The sequence below is a fragment of the Vipera ursinii genome, assembly GCF_947247035.1.
Source record: "Vipera ursinii genome assembly, chromosome: 7".
Classification (NCBI taxonomy): domain Eukaryota; kingdom Metazoa; phylum Chordata; class Lepidosauria; order Squamata; family Viperidae; genus Vipera; species Vipera ursinii.
This window is the reverse complement of record NC_139521.1, coordinates 71,701,709-71,718,176: the sequence shown is the minus strand read 5'-3', so window position 1 is coordinate 71,718,176 and position 16,468 is coordinate 71,701,709. Positions and strand designations below refer to the sequence as shown.

Here is a 16,468-nt window from a genome sequence, read left to right as displayed (position 1 = left end):
CCGTGGTTCCTTTTTGCAAACAGAATGCTTTCTATCTGCTGCAGATCAGAAGATTAGACATCAGGAAAGAAAGCTCCAGTGAAAAAGAAAGCATGCAGTGTGTGTGTGTGTGTGTGTGTGTGTGTGCGTTATGACTGACGCAAGCGTGCAAGAGGCTAGTGCCACTCACTCTCAGTAGGTTTCCCATCATTCAGGAAGGGTTGCTGCTCCATCATGTCCATTGGAATTTTAATACTGGGCACGTTTTCCGTGAACGGACAGTCAGACTGCAAAAAAAAAAACAAAAAAAAAAACAGGCGCAGCAAGTCTTAGATTTTTTTTTAAAACTGTTCGTGTTCTTATTCAGCATAATTTATTTTCATTTTCTTGCTGCGGACGAGAGCTTAAGGACCATAAAGGATAGTAAAACTTTCCTTCTCCACGTCTAAAATTTTAGCAGCGTTGACATCCATATCCTACGGGGGGTTCTCCCGCTCGCAACCATCCGTTTTAGTCACCGTGGCGCTGAAAACGACTGGTTTTTTCGCACTTAACGACCGTTGCAGCATCCCCATGGTCACAGGATCAAAATTCGGACGCTCGGCCACTGGGCGTGTATTTTTGACAACCGCAGTGTCCTGAAGTCATGTGATCGCTATCTGTGACTTTCCCGACCGGATTTTGACAAGCAAAATCAATGGGGGGGGAAGCCGGATCCGCGTAACAGCCTCGTGATTCGCTTAACAACTCTTAACACAAAAAGGCCGTAAAATGGGGGAGATCTTGCTTAGCCACAGAAATTGTGGATTCCGCTGTGGTCGTTGAGGACTATCTGTACTTAACTCCTCTTGCGGAAACGCAACGTCCACACTCCCCTCAGTCTTAACGAAAACCAATCTTGTTGCCCATTTAAATTTTAAATTATTTTAATTAAATCAAATCAAATGAAATGAAATGAAATTTAAAATTTTGATTTTTAATTGTTATTATTAATTGCGGGCTTGTACTAATTTAATTTCATTTTATTCTCTTTTTGTGCTGTTTTAACTGCCCTGTGAACCGCCCTGAGTCCTTCGGGAATAGGGCGGTATATAAATTCAACTAATAATAAATAAATAAATAAGAAATTATATCTGAGTGGGTCACTAAAAACCACACCAACACAACTTAGTAAGGTGGGATGTTACAATGGGGAGGACATATACACAGCCCTGGTCCTTCTCTGCTCTTACAAGCTAGTCAAGATAAAGATGTTGCCTCTTTATTTTAAAAGAGCAAGCGTGCTTACATCGTCGTTGTCACTATCTAAGCTGCCCTTCTTTTTCTTCTTCTTCTTCTCGTCTTCTTTCTTCTTCTTGTCTTTTTCTGGAATGACGTCGTCAAGGAAGCTGAGATCGTGCTGGGAGAAGACATAATCCATCCCTTTTCTGACCGCTACCAGTGCAAGGATCTGTGGAGACAGAATTCAACATTCTCTTATTGGTATATAGGTCTTATAGGAGATACTACCGCTTTGTAATGCCTTAGTAAGGCCACACTTGGAAGACCGGGTCCAGTTTTGGTCACCACAATATAAAAAAGATGTTGAGACTCTGAAAAGAGTGCGGAGAAGAGCAACAAAGACGATCAGGGGACTGGAGGCTAAAACATATGAGGAACGGTTGCTGGAATTGGGGTATGTGTAGTTTAATGAAGAGAAGGGTGAGGGGGACATGATAGCAGTGTTCCAATATCTCAGGGGCTGCCCCAAAGAAGAGGGAGTCAAGCTATTCTCCAAAGCACCTGAAGGCAGGACAAGAAGCAATGGATGGAAACTAACCAAGGAGAGAAGCAACCCAGAACTAAGGAGAAACTTCCTGACAGTTAGAACAATTAACCCGTGGAACCACTTGCCACCAGAAGCTGTGGGTGCTCCAACACTGGAGGTTTTTTAGAAGATAATGGACAACCATTTGTCTGAAATGCGATAGGGTCTCCTGCTTGGACTAGATGACCTCCAAGGTCCCTTCCAATTATGTTAGCTTCCAAATCTGTCATTCTGTATTTTTCCACCTCAATTGTACAAGGCTTCTACCTCTTTTGCCATACCAGGTCCAGCGTGTTTTTGCTTAACAACCATGGCCAAAAAAAAAAAAAAAAAGAAAGGTTATAAAATCGGGTGCGACTCATTTAACAATCGCCTTGCTTAGCAACAGAAATGCTGGTGGGTATCAGAGCTAAATAATCAGTTGCGATCCTGGAAGATTTAGAACAAAACCAAATTTTGCTATAAAAAAAAATGTTAAGAGTATGAAGGGCATTAAAAGTTTCAGTCATCCAGGTCACGATTGTCCCAAAAGTGGGTTTTTTTGTTTTTTTTTTTCCAGGAGGCCACTGGACTTTCTTGTTTCTCTTTGAAGACGTTTCGCTTCTCATCCAAGAAGCTTCTTCAACTCTGACTGGATGGTGGGGAGTGGAAGGATTTACACTCTTTGCAGACAGCCGGTCTGCAAATGGGTGTGAGACCTTCGTGGAACTGCTGAAAGGACTTGGTAGACTGGAGATAGATGATGCCGTATCCCACCCCCTCTGTGGAGAGAGGGCTGTTCAATTTTGATATCAAAGGCCTCTTTGAAAGAGTGGTCAAAGGGCTTCTGGGATGAAAAGAGAAACGTCTTCAAAGAAAAACAAAAAAAAAGTCCAGGTGCCTTGTGAAAAAGCATCTTCGGGACAAGGGCATTGAAGGTTAATAATAATAATAATAATAATAATAATAATAATAATAATAATAATAATAATAATAATAATAATAATAAGAAGAAGTTGGAAGGGACCTTGGAGGTCATCTAGTCCATCCCCCCGCTCAGGCAGGAAACCCTACACCATTTCAGACAAATGGCTGGCCAGTCTCTTCTTAAAAGCTTCCAGTGTTGGAGCATTCACCGCTTCTAGAGGCAGGTTGTTCCACTGGTTAATTCTTCTAACCGTCAGGAAGTTTCTCCTTAGTTCCAGGTTGCTTCTCTCCTTGATTCGTTTCCATCCGTTGCTTCTTGTCCTGCCTTCAGGGGCTTTGGAGAATAGCTTGACTCCCTCTTCTTTGGGGCAGCCCCTGAGATATTGGAACACTGCTATCATGTCACCCCTCGCCCTTCTCTTCGTTAAACTACACATACCCAACTATACAAAAATAGAAATAAAAGAGATGACCACCGTAAGCAAAATCTGGGCTGAGCTGAATTTAGGCCCCAGTCTGCCCTGAAGGGACTCTGATCCTAAAGATTATGCAAGGGAAATTACCAATTCCTGAAAAATATGTCTGGAAGTTAAGTCGTGGTAAATGGACTTCTTTTCTTTTTTTGGTTTGAAGCGTTCCTTCGGATGGAGGAAACCTACTTGGATAAGCAGCGCAACATTTCGAACCAACAAGAAAAAAGGAAGTCTGGTTTGTCATGTCTCAACTTCTGGACAGCGCAACCTGGACGACTGAGAATCTTCATCGACCTATTTTGCCTGTAAATATACCTGGGACACAACACTGGATATCTCCAAAGTATGCCTCAGGATGCAGTTGTGACAATTTCCACCTACCATGACCGGGAATACGATAGCAGCAACTGTGGACTTCAAGATCCAAAGGAGAGCCAAGCACAATGCTTGAAGGAAGGTGAAGAGGTGGACTCGGCGGAGGGGGACGTGTCGCAGGTAGATAAAGTCAGGTTGGTGCTTGAGAGGCATCAGGAGCAGCTTCAGGCGATCCATGAACTGAGGTGGAGAAAGGATCGCTCTTAGATGCCATCATGACGTAGAAAGAGCAAGTGATAACTTCATTTCTAGAACTCAAGGGATCACCCATCTTCCATCTACTATCGCCATCTCTCCCTCAAATTATCCAGGAGAGGAACAGAGAGAGAGGAGAGGAGAGGAGAGAGGGAAGGGAAGGGAAGGGAAGGGAAGGGAAGGGAAGGAAAGGAAAGGAAAGGAAAGGAAAGGAAAGGAAAGGAAAGGAAAGGAAAGGAAAGGAAAGGAAAGGAAAGGAAAGGAAAGGAAAGGAAAGGAAAGGAATATTATACAGCTTAACTTTAAATTACGGTAATATTGATATTTGTGCAAACACTGGAGTTGTGTGATTCTATCGTGTGGGCTCCGTAGGAAAACAGGATCCTGGGCAAAAACAACAGCTATGAAGTTTTTGAATGTGCTCCTGATTCCATACTCATCAAGTCTGTTCCTAGAGTTAGACTCTATAAAGTCTCAAATGTTCTTGAGTATATCTATGGATTGTGTTCTCTTCTTTCTTTCACGAAGACTCTAGTTTAGGTAAAACCTTACAAGGCAGATAAATCTGCTCCTGACACAGCAGAATATTCATGGCGAGACACCAGAATTATGGATACGCTTTCCAGAAGATCCACCTGGCTGTTTCTTAGTTAGAATTTGCCAGTTACAACGTTCTCATTCTGCTTTATTGCTTACTAGAGACACTCTTGCCATTTTCGGGATATTTAAACACTGCCTTAATTAAGACAAGTATAGTGTTATGATATACAGCTACACTATGTCTGTTAATGCTTATCTAGCTGATTTTGTTCTTGAAACACAAAACAGGATTCGTTCTGCTCCCATGCAGAAAGTGAAAAATTGTACGGAGGGTGTTGCCAACCACTTCTGTACCGTTGACAAGAAAACCACATGGTTACAGCCATGAACTCACCAGGAAATGAACTTGATGTGAGGGAGAAAGTCCACACTGAATATTTTATTATGCTTTCACATGCATTTGTTTTACAAGAAACCTTGTGGGTATTTGCTAAGAGACCAGGGTGTGTGCTTCTTGCAACCCTTATCTTATCATCTTACCATCTTATCTTGCAACCCTTATCTTACAGGTAAGGTTAATCATCTCAAGAGGGCAACTTTGCATTTAATAAATCTGTTCCAAAAATGAAACCTGAGCATTTCTGCAGAGGGCAGCTGTGTCTTGTTACTTAATAGATTTTTTTTAAACTATTCCTGGTGAAAACAAATAGGTAACAATGGCGTAGGCAAGGGGGGGGGAATGATCCTGTATAAACACCATGTGAGTCCTTTCATACAGTCTCTAGAAACTTGATAACCAATAATAAACAATCCAAAATCAATAAGGCACTGATAAGCTTCAAATAATCACAGATGATTTAGCTGGGTCCAGTTACTCCTAGATTTGCGTTTCTGTATGCTGATTGGCGTACAGATAGTACTGGCTTAATGCAACCACACTGCAATCACTTAGTGATGGCGTTGTTAAGAGAAACCTCACATGACCATAATAATACAGAGGTCTTCAAACTTGGCCCTTTTATGACTTGTGGACTTCAACTCCCAGAATTCCTCAGCCAGGCACGCTGGCTGAGGAATTCTGGGACTTGAAGTCCACAAGTCATAAAAGGGCCAAGTTTGAAGACCCCTGCCTTTATTTCCATAAAGGTCGTTAAGCAAATTCCTCATAGTCGATCAGCAATTAGCGTGTGACTGCCACTTGAGCTTTTATTGTCAAGATTCTCCCTTGACTCTTGAGAGTTGGAAGCTGTGAAATTGTGAGTTCTAGTCCTGCCTTAGGCGTGAAAACCCACTTGGTGAATTTGGGCCAATCACCAAAAGGCTGTGAGTTCTAGTCCCGCCTTAAGCCATGAAAGCCAACTGGGTCCCTTTGGGCCAGTTACTCTCTCAGCTTGGCCCACCTCACAGGGGTGCCGTTGTGGGAAAAATAAGAGGAAGGACTTTTTATTTATGCTAGCCTCCTTGAGTTACTTGTAAAAATAATAAAGGCACGAAACAACTAAGTAAATAAATAAATAAATAAATGCAAGGGACGGTTGTAAAGTTAATTTTCCAGTGTTTTCGTAACTGTGAGTGATTGCTAAATAAGGCAGTCCTTAAGGAAGGACTGGCTATATGGGGGCTCCTTGCTTAATGCCCTCTTGAACTTACAGATGTACTGAATGAGTGGGACATACGACCGGCTGTTGCAGCATCCCCACTGTCGCGTGATTGCAATCTGGGTGTTCAGTAATTGGCTCACAATTACAGCCAGTGCTTTTTTTGTAAAAAAAAAAAAAAGGTGCCGGAACTCACACATGTCATACAACCTGCCTTGCCTACCCTATAAGGTTCCATCCCAAAAAGGTGCCGGAACTCCGTTCTGAGCGCTCTATGACAAAAAAAGCCCTGATTACAGCCTTGCAGTATCCTGCGGTTATGTGATTAACATCTGCAACCTTGACTGCTGGCTTCTGACCAGCAAAGTCAGTGGGGAAGCCAGCAGGAAATCACAAATAGCAATCATGTGAGGTTGCGCTTCATGATGGCATGGAACTCAGTTAATTTAATAATTTAATTTAATAATTTAATTTGTATACCGCCCTTCTCCCGAAGGACTCAGTTCTTAATGGCAACAGGGACTCCTGGGATTGCTGTCACTAAGCAATTGCCAGCTTCTGTCCAGCGAAGCCAATGGGGAAGCCAGCAGGAAATCACAAATAGCAATCGTGTGATGTTGTGTTTCATGATGGTGTGGAATTCTCTTAACGATGGCAATTCCTGGGATTGCCGCCACTAAGCAATGTGGACATACAGTATGATGTGACACTTTTATGACCAGAGAGCAGGAGTGTTGCACCTTAGCAACTAGTTAAATGAGCCCTGTGTTTTTGTAGACAGTGGATGATCATTTCTAGGTAATAGAAGAAAGACAATGTGGGTTAATAGTTACACATTTTCCAGTCTGGGTCACTGGAATATTTACTGCACCTGTGAAAGAGAGCTTGGTTGTGAAAGTCAACACTTACCTGCACTCCGTTGAGGGATGCAACACCCATGTAGAGGAATACACCATACAGGACAGGCATGGGAATAAACTAAGAAGAGAAATAAAAGGAAAAAGCTGTAGTAAATAAACTGTGAAACCTTAATAACAGAGGAATACATAATCTTCAAATTTTCTACACATGCTTCCTGGGTGTCGGATTATTTTAAAGTAAAATATTTTCTTGAAAAATAATTTTGAAACAAATGCTACGGATCCTAAATGAACAGAGATACACTTGGCTCTCGACTTACAACCCCAATGGAGCCACAAATTTCTGTTGCAAGGCAATTGTTAAGTGAACCGTGCTCCATTTTACAACCTTCTTGCCACAGCTCTTAAGAGAATCACTACAGTTGTTAAATGAATAATACGGTCATTAAGCAAATCCGGTTTGCTTAATGACTTGGCTTGCCAGAAGCTCCCTGGGAAGTTTGCAAGTGACAATCCCAGCACCCCAGGATTGTGCACATTGCCAAGCACCCAAGGTTTGACCATGGAGATGCTGCAACGGTCGTAAGTGTGAGGACTGGACACGAGTCACTTTTTTCAGTGCCATTGTAAGCTTGAACTGTCATTTAATGAATGGTTGTAAGTCGAGAAATATCTGTATAGAATCGTAAAATGGCCAAAGGGGGGAAAGGGGGAATAAACACAAAAAGAGCCATACGAGATCGTTAATCAGGGAATCCACACAATGTTATCATCATGTATGACATGCAAAGTTTGCCTAATATTTTCACAATTTGTTCCATGGCGGCATTTAAAAAAAAGAACGGCTGTCAAGTTTCCAACAATAACAGAACTATTTTTCACTGAACGTGACATCTGCACTTCAACATTCCTTGCCAAAAATGCATTCCAATCTTTAGAGCACAAACTACAGTATATTGTCAACGAAGTACATATTTTATGGGATCAGTATGTTTCTGATTACAAAGTGCACTGTGCTAGACATTAGAGTTAAAACTTTGACAAGCCACCCAAAAAAAGATAAAATTAAATAAAGTATCTTTCCACAGTGGAATTTTTTTTCCTGTTATCGTACTAAACATATTTACATTTGTGTCATGTAATTAAAAACTCAAACAAGAAGTTTGTATAGTTTTGGACATTCCCAGCTACTACCTGGTGTAAGTTATTCACAAGTAGCAAATGTTATTTACAAAGTTTGTAATATTTTTAGATGCCAGATGACGGAGAGCTGAATTCAAAGACAGATCCTACTGAAAAACATTGTCCAGAAAGCTCAGTTTAGGAGCAGAACATTTATTTTATTTATTGAGTTAAATTTGTTTGCCACCCAACTCGTTGCAATTTGTCCATCTGTGAAGGTAACACTGTATTTGATATTGTTGCTAATAATATATCAATGATCTTTACATTCAAAAATCTACTAAGGTAAAGGTAAAGGTTCCCCCGCACATGCGTGCTAGTCGTTTCCGACTCTAGGGGCCGGTGCTCATCTCCGTTTCAAAGCCAAAGAGCCAGCGCTTGTCCGAGGACGTCTCCGTGGTCATGTGGCCGGCATGACTAGACGCCAAAGGCACACAGAGCGCTGTGACCTTCCCACCGGAGTGGTCCCTATTTTTCTACTTGCATTTTTACGTGCTTTCGAACTGCTAGGTGGGCAGAAGCTGGGACGAGTAACAGGCGCTCACTCTGTCACGCGGCGCTCGGGATTCGACCCGCCAAACTGCATTTGATAATTTGGTTACTATAGATTTGATAATCTGCAATGAATGATTGAAATCCATTTGAAAAGCAGGAAGGTGCGTTGAATATGTTCGCTGCCTATTTATTAAAATAATAAAAGCGGGCTATCGATAAATAAAATTAAACCCTCCAAAGCACTATTAAAAGAATGGTCCTAAGTAGAGGACTTATAGACACTTTTAAGTTATGAATATGCACATATGAACAAGTTGTCTTTAGAAGGTGATAACTATTGTTCCCTCACTCAAGAATGCCAGTTAGTTTTCTCAAATTACCTAGGAATCAACAAGCTGCTTTATTAAACCAGATCTATTTTATTCAATATTTTCAACAGCACTCTTATACAGATAGTCCTCGCCTTACAACAGTTTGTTTCGTTCAAAAGTTACAATGCCACTGAAAGCAGTGACTTATGACCATTTTTCACGCTTATGACTGCTGCGGCATCCCCATGGTCACATGATCAAAATCCAGGCACTTGGAAACTGGCTCATATTTATGACAGTGGCAGTGTCCCAGGGTCACGTGATCCCCTTTTGCGACCTTCTGACAAGCAAAGTCAATGGGGGAAGCCGGATTCACTTAACCACCGGGTTGCTAACTTACCAACTGCAGTGATTCACTCAACAACGGTGGCAAGAAAGTTTGCAAACTGGGGCAAAAGTCACTTAACAAATGTCTCACTGAACAACAGAAATTTTTAGGCTCAATTGTGGTCCTAAGTCGAGGACTACCTGTACACGCTACAGCTTTCCGGATGTGCTGGAACGGCTCCCAGAATTCCCTCCGGCTGAGAGCACTCCGCAGCATTTGGCTCATGAGGACTAGCCTCATGCGAGAGAGATTTAAAAGCAAAATGTGATGCGGAGCACAGGGTGGACGCGCACCTCGTTGGCTGACCTCCTCAAACGTTGCAAATATATCCTGGGGAATATATATCCTTCCATTGAGAATGTTTCCAGCATATGCCGCACGTAGGCGCTTGTGATCAATATATCAGCTTTGCCATTTCTGGCGCATCTCTGCCCATCCCTATTTGCGAAGGTTAGACTGGCACAAATCTTTTCTAGTCCTATCGGGAAAAGGTAATGATTGAGCCGATGACCTTCGCATGTAAAGCAAGTACTGTGCTCTGCTTTAAATGTTTGGCAGCAGCAAAAAGGTTTTCGAAGCGGGCCAGCAATAAAAAAGAAAACCAGATAACCGGGGGAAAATCAGAAAGAGAAACGAAGCATTGCGCAAGGTTTTATAACACGAAAGCCAAAAGCAGCAGGGAAGACTAAAGATGAGGAAACAAAGTCTGAATAACCGCTGAAAGTGCAAGGAAAACAGGATGGTTGTTGTTTTCCCCCCCTCCCCCCAGGTAATTTACAGCGAACAACCTTGTAACCGTATTTATTTGGTTGGTTCTATAAGGAAGAAGGAAATGAAGGGCTGCACACTGCCGTGCTTTCCTCAGCCTGGCGTTCGAAAAATATTCTTTTTCCTACGCAGAAAGGATCCGTCTCCTAGCTTATCAGAGTCCCCATTACACAGTCAGCTGAGGGAACGGCGGGAGCGAGGTTTTGTGCCCTCTTAACCAATCAAAAGGGTTTTCTGATGAGTTTGCTCTAAATTGGTAAGATACCAGGCTAGACAACGGGAAATTGGGAGTTCTAATCCTGCCTTAGGCACGAAAACTGGCTGGGTGACCTTGGGCCAATCACCAGGAGACTGGGAGTTCTAGTCCCGCCTTTTGTCATGAAAGCCAGCTAGGTGACCTTGGGCCAATCACCAGGAGACTGGGGGTTCTAGTCCCGCCTTACTAGGTGACTTTGGGCCAATCACCAGAAGACTGGGAGTTCTAGTCCTGCCTTAGGGCATGAAAGCTAGCTAGGTGACTTTGGGCCAATCACCAAGAGACTGTGAGTTCTAGTCCTGCCTTAGGGCATGAAAGCCAGCTAGGTGACTTTGGGCCAATCACCAGGAGACTGTGAGTTCTAGTCCTGCCTTAGGGCATGAAAGCCAGCTAGGTGACTTTGGGCCAATCACCAGGAGACTAGGAGTTCTAGTCCTGCCTTAGGGCATGAAAGCCAGCTAGGTGACTTTGGGCCAATCGCCAGAAGACTGGGAGTTCTAGTCCCGCCTTACTAGGTGACTTTGGGCCAATCACCAGGAGACTGGGAGTTCTAGTCCTGCCTTAGGGCATGAAACCCAGCTAGGTGACTTTGGGCTAATCACCAGGAGTCTGGGAGTTCTAGTCCCTGCCTTACTAGGTGACTTTGGGCCAATCACCAGGAGACTGTGAGTTCTAGTCCTGCCTTAGGGCATGAAAACCAGCTAGGTGACTTTGGGCCAATCACCAGGAGACTGTGAGTTCTAGTCCTGCCTTAGGGCATGAAAGCCATCTAGGTGACTTTGGGCCAATCACCAGGAGACGGTGAGTTCTAGTCCTGCCTTAGGGCATGAAAACCAGCTAGGTGACTTTGGGCCAATCACCAGGAGACTGTGAGTTCTAGTCCTGCCTTAGGGCATGAAAGCCATCTAGGTGACTTTGGGCCAATCACCAGGAGACTGTGAGTTCTAGTCCTGCCTTAGGGCATGAAAACCAGCTAGGTGACTTTGGGCCAATCACCAGGAGACTGTGAGTTCTAGTCCTGCCTTAGGGCATGAAAGCCATCTAGGTGACTTTGGGCCAATCACCAGGAGACGGTGAGTTCTAGTCCTGCCTTAGGGCATGAAAACCAGCTAGGTGACTTTGGGCCAATCACCAGGAGACTGTGAGTTCTAGTCCTGCCTTAGGGCATGAAAGCCATCTAGGTGACTTTGGGCCAATCACCAGGAGACTGTGAGTTCTAGTCCTGCCTTAGGGCATGAAAACCAGCTAGGTGACTTTGGGCCAATCACCAGGAGACTGTGAGTTCTAGTCCTGCCTTAGGGCATGAAAGCCATCTAGGTGACTTTGGGCCAATCACCAGGAGACGGTGAGTTCTAGTCCCCACCTTAGGCATGAGAACCGCTTGGATAACTTTGGGCCAGTTACTCTCACTGAGTCTAACCCACCTCATAGGGTTGCTATTATGGTGGGGGTGGGGGGCGGAGGACTTTTAAGCATGTTTGTTTCCTTCAGTTGTTTAAAAAACAATAAAGCACGGATATAAATAAACTGAAATAAATGGCCCCCAAGTCAAAGGGAAAGACCTAAAGAAAAGAGAGGCCTCTCCTTCCGATGGTGGAACTGAAGCAGGCCCATTGGAAGAAAAAATGTTTTAGTCTGAGGCAAGGAAGATCAGGTGAGGCCTGGCAACGATATGAAAAGCCATGCGCAGAAAATGCACAGAGAAGAGATTCTGCAGAATCACCATTTTTCATTTCCCAGCATTCTCGAGTTTCTAAACCTAGCCAGAGTGGTTGAAGAAAAGGCCGCTCTGAGAAAGGGGCAGAGGCGGGATGGCTGGAGAAGAAGATTGGGGGGAATCCCAGATGACAAGACAGAGAAACCAGCAAAAAAAAACCAAAAAGGCCTGCTGGATATAAACAAACTCAGGGGTAGGCAACCTTGGCTCTTTTGTGACTCGTGAACTTCAACTCCCAGAATTCCTGAGCCAGCCGTGCTGAGGGGAAAGGGAGAGGTTTCCAAGCTGAGCCATGCTGGCTCAGGAATTCTGGGAGTTGAAGTCCACGAGTCATAAAACAGCCAAGGTTGCCTACCCCTGAACAAACTCTACTGTACTATTTATCTAAGCTACCTGCTGGATGCTCAGGCAGAGAAGAAAACTGGTTCCTTATGCTGGAAAACCTTAATCCAGGGGTGTCCAACCCTGGCCACTCGAAGACTTGTGGACTTCAACGCCCAGAATCCCCAAGCCAGCATTTTTTACACTTAACGACCGCGGCAGCATCCCCTTGGTCACATGATCTCAATTCAGACGCTTGGCAACTGACTCGTACCTATGACAGTTGCAGGGTCTCAGGATCACGTGATCCCCTTTTGCGACCTTCAGACGAGCAAAGCCAATGGGGAAGCCATGATTCTCCTAACAACTTTGTTACTAACTTAACAACTGCCACGATTCTCTTAACGACCGTGGCAAGAAGGGTCGTAAAATGGGGCGCAACTCACTTAATAAACGTCTCGCTTAGCAACAGATATTTGGGCCTCAATTGTGGTTGTAAGTCAAGGACTGTCTGTCCTGAAAAAAATAACCTGACAATCTTTGCATTTACAACTTTCGCAGGTCTGTAAAACAAAGGAAAGCAGAGTTTGTAAGCACAGCTGCAACCACTTTGCTTAACAACTCAGTTGCCAGTCCCAACTGTGGTCCTTAAAGCAGGACTGCTTACACAACAAACCTTTAACACAGGTCAGTTCTGGTGACCAATTTCTTGCAGTTACAAGGTACGCAGAGCAATCTCTTCATACCTTGCTACTATACGAATATTGTGAGCTGGGTTGTGTGTTTTCAGCCACCAAAATCAGCAATAAAGTTGTGGTTTTTGTTTTTCAAATTAAGCCTTAGTCCTAATGGCGTTAAACATCGGGAGGCTAAATTGGTGGCGATGCAAAAAAATAAAAATAAAAATGAGTTGTACATTTTTATTACAGAAACTCTGGGCATACTTCATTCGAAACTAAGCTAAACGGAAGATAAAATCATTGCGTTATCATATAATTATCTCCTTCTTGAGATAACACACAGTTTAACACCCCAAAGGCAGGCAGTGTTTACCCAAGAGATCTCTTGCAAAAACTCTGTTCAGCCCTGGGAAATGTAAATCATAGTTGTGCCAGCCTTAGATTGGGCTAAGCAGTTTATCAGTCACTTGGCACAATATGGTTAGATAGGAATCTTTATTGCAAACTAAAATGAAGATGGGCAGAACAGCTGATTGTCAGCATGAGTGTGAAATTCTTCCTAATGCATGTGGCAGTTTTAAATCCGTTGCTCCTATTTCTCATGTTTCCTAAGTCCTGAGGATGGATATGATTTTTCAAAATGCAAATCATCCAGCTATATATCAAGCTCTCAAAAATCTTTCCCACACCCTACAAAAAGCAGGAGAGAACTTCCACCACAGGATGGTGAATCTGAAACGTGATGAACTTAATGAAACTTTGATACGAATCTGCAGTTCAGAGTTCAGCCCTTCTCTGATTCATAAATTAGGTGCATAAGTTTACTAATTTATACAAATTAAGGTCAACAACTCTTGCAACACCATCTGTCATCTAAACTCTTTACTTGTCAGGTGCAAATGATCAGATCCACACAGGAAGGTCCAATTAAACTGATTTGTATGCATGGTTATGCAAAAGAAACTTCTCAGCCAATGGTTCAGCAAGGCTCAACGGAATTCAAGGGATTGGACTTTGTTTGTGGCTACATATGGATTCTCGGCTAATCCCACTTTTGACTCCGCCCCCAGGTTCTGCCAGTTCTTCTCCTACATCATCACAGTTCCCATACAGTTCCATAGGGACACCCGCATTATTCTCTAAACCAACATTACCAGACAACTTGGTCCGGCTTCCATTTTTTAAAAATTGGAGATTCATTTCAAAGTAATAATTATATATTGGTACATGCCATATTTGCATAGGAGCTTGCGTTTTGGGATTTCTAGCTCTTAACTTTGGAAAAACATCTGGAATATGGGTTCTGGCTTTCTAACCCTAAACCAGCAACAGCCGTAGGAAGCATCTGTATTTTTATTTGTGTAACGAAATAGTGTATATATATATATATCAAAGTTTGTTGAATTTTCCTGTTGGTAGTCTGAGTATCCTGCTACAGTTTCATGAACAGGGTGATTGTGTTACCTTGCCAGATACAGGATTGTATACTCTACCATCTGTTCTAGTTCCTCTAAAATTACGATGCTGTCTGTCAGACACTGCCATATCTTACATTACCGTGAGCGATTGCTGTTCCTTATCCTTTTCGTGGCTCAAATCCCTCAATTTCTGAACAGCGTTTGGTGACATAGCAGCATTTTGTTCTGGGTTATTGGGTTGTTACCTGTCACTGTAGAACAGGGGTCTCCAAACATGGCAAGACTAAGACTTGTGAACTTTAACACCGTAAATTCCCCAGCCAGCCATGCTGGATGGGGAATTCTGGGAGTTGAAGTCCACAAGTTTTAAAGTTGCCAAGTTTGGAGACCCCTGCTGTAGGATATAGATGCTATACTTAACAGGCTATTGCTTATTAAGGCAAAGGTAAAGGTTCCCCTGCACATGTGTGCTAGTCGTTTCCGACTCTAGGGGCCGGTGCTCATCTCCGTTTCAAAGCCGAAGAGCCAGCGCTTGTCTGAGGACGTCTCCGTGGTCATGTGGCCGGCATGACTAGACGCCAAAGGCGCATGGAACGCTGTTACCTTCCCACTGTAGTGGTCCCTATTTTTCTACTTGCATTTTTACGTGCTTTCGAACGCCTTGCTAATTAAATCTTTCTTTCCTGTTTGGCCTAACTCAAGGCTATCCACAGGATATAGTCACAACTTATGACAGCTCATTATTTGTGTAAATTATTCAAATTGCTAATAAAGAATTAATTTATTATCCCTAAAAAAATTCATTATTAGCAATTTGAATAATTTACACACACACACACACACACACACACACACACACACAGAATTCTGGAAGTTGAAGTCCACAGGCCTCAAAGTTGCCAGTTGGACACCCCTGCTCTACAGCCTAAGTAAATTACTTCAGTGCAGAATTGTTCTCACTTATTTTTCTTTCCAGTGTGAACACTTCTGCACAACAGTAATTATGCAATCTAAACCGGTCTGTTAATAAACAACGAAGGAGCTGTTGAAACACCAGAGAGGGAAAGATGTATTTTTTTTTTAAAAAGTAACAAAGAAATGAGCAGAATTCTAATTGCACTTTCTCTGGCTTTTCATACCCAGCAGGGGAAAAAAAACACATTAAAATGATGGATCTCTTTGTTTACAGCTGCAACATATCCCTTGGAGTTTGCGATGATCCACTGCAGTTCTGAAAGCCATTCCCCTATATTGATTTCAAGATTCAAATTTCTATTCCTCTTGTACAAATAAATCATGCAAACCAGAACTGCCAAGGCTACTGTACAGTTAATCCACTGACAGTCCCGGTAAGCAATTATTTTTAATGACAGGGCACAGCTGGACCCCAATAACACAGTCATACAACCAAATCTTAACACTTTACAGTGTAGAAAGTCTGCAAGCGCATGCCAAAATCCCGTATCGGAACTGGGAAGTTGGCAGCAATTCCCCAGTTTTGGGAAAGCTGTAGGAGAAGAGGCAGAGTCTGGGGGTGGGGGTGGGGTGGAGTCAAGAGAGGAATCAGCCTAGAATTGTTACGTTCCCATAAGCAACCCAAGCCCAACTCTGTTAGCTCTTATCTGGGGCCAATTTAGCACTGACCATTAGTTGACTAGATTTGTGGGTATAGAAACCAATCAGGTTAAATGGAACCTCATGTGCGGTCCTGGTTTTTTTTTTTTTTTGTCCATTCACCCTTCCCAAAGTGGAGGCAGCTGGCATCTCCCAAATGGGAGGTATTGTACTCCTAGGTGCTGCTAAGGCAGAGTTCCCCAACATTTCTTGATTGGTGGCCCGGAGGGATGGTTTTGTGGGAGGAGCAGGTGTGTACGGGTGTGCACATAAGCACCCATGAAGCTCGTGAGTGGGTCCCTGAGCACCCACTTGTGCAAGTGGGTCCCCGAGTCCCCGCGACGCTTGCACGCATGCAGCAGTGATGGCCCGTGACACGGGCACAAGTGTGACTGTGCACAGGTACACAGGCATACATGCATTCTAGCCAGCCACTCATGCGACCCGGTTGCGAATAGGCCACGGACCTGTAGTGGGCTGTGGCCCACACGTCGGGGACTCCTGTGCTAGGGGAAAACTGCTCTATGTACCAAGCAGATATATATATAAAAAAATGAAGGTCATTACTTAACATAACTTTCCCTT

General features: G+C 43.4%; 1 protein-coding gene across 4 annotated transcripts in view; it reads right to left on the bottom strand.

The window, feature by feature from the left end:
* Positions 1–118: 118 nt before the first annotated feature.
* The window catches only part of SLC4A4 (solute carrier family 4 member 4), a 193,925-nt gene continuing 177,575 nt past the window's right edge, over positions 119–16,468 (bottom strand). For all 4 annotated transcript variants that reach the window (XM_083367130.1, XM_083367131.1, XM_083367129.1 and 1 more), the window contains 4 exons: positions 6,783–6,851; positions 3,547–3,720; positions 1,268–1,429; positions 119–266 (listed from right to left, as the gene is read on the bottom strand). In XM_083367130.1, coding sequence (XP_083223256.1) covers positions 156–266; positions 1,268–1,429; positions 3,547–3,720; positions 6,783–6,851 — 516 coding nt within the window. In that variant the 3' untranslated portion in view covers positions 119–155. The remainder of the gene's footprint in view (positions 267–1,267; positions 1,430–3,546; positions 3,721–6,782; positions 6,852–16,468) is intronic.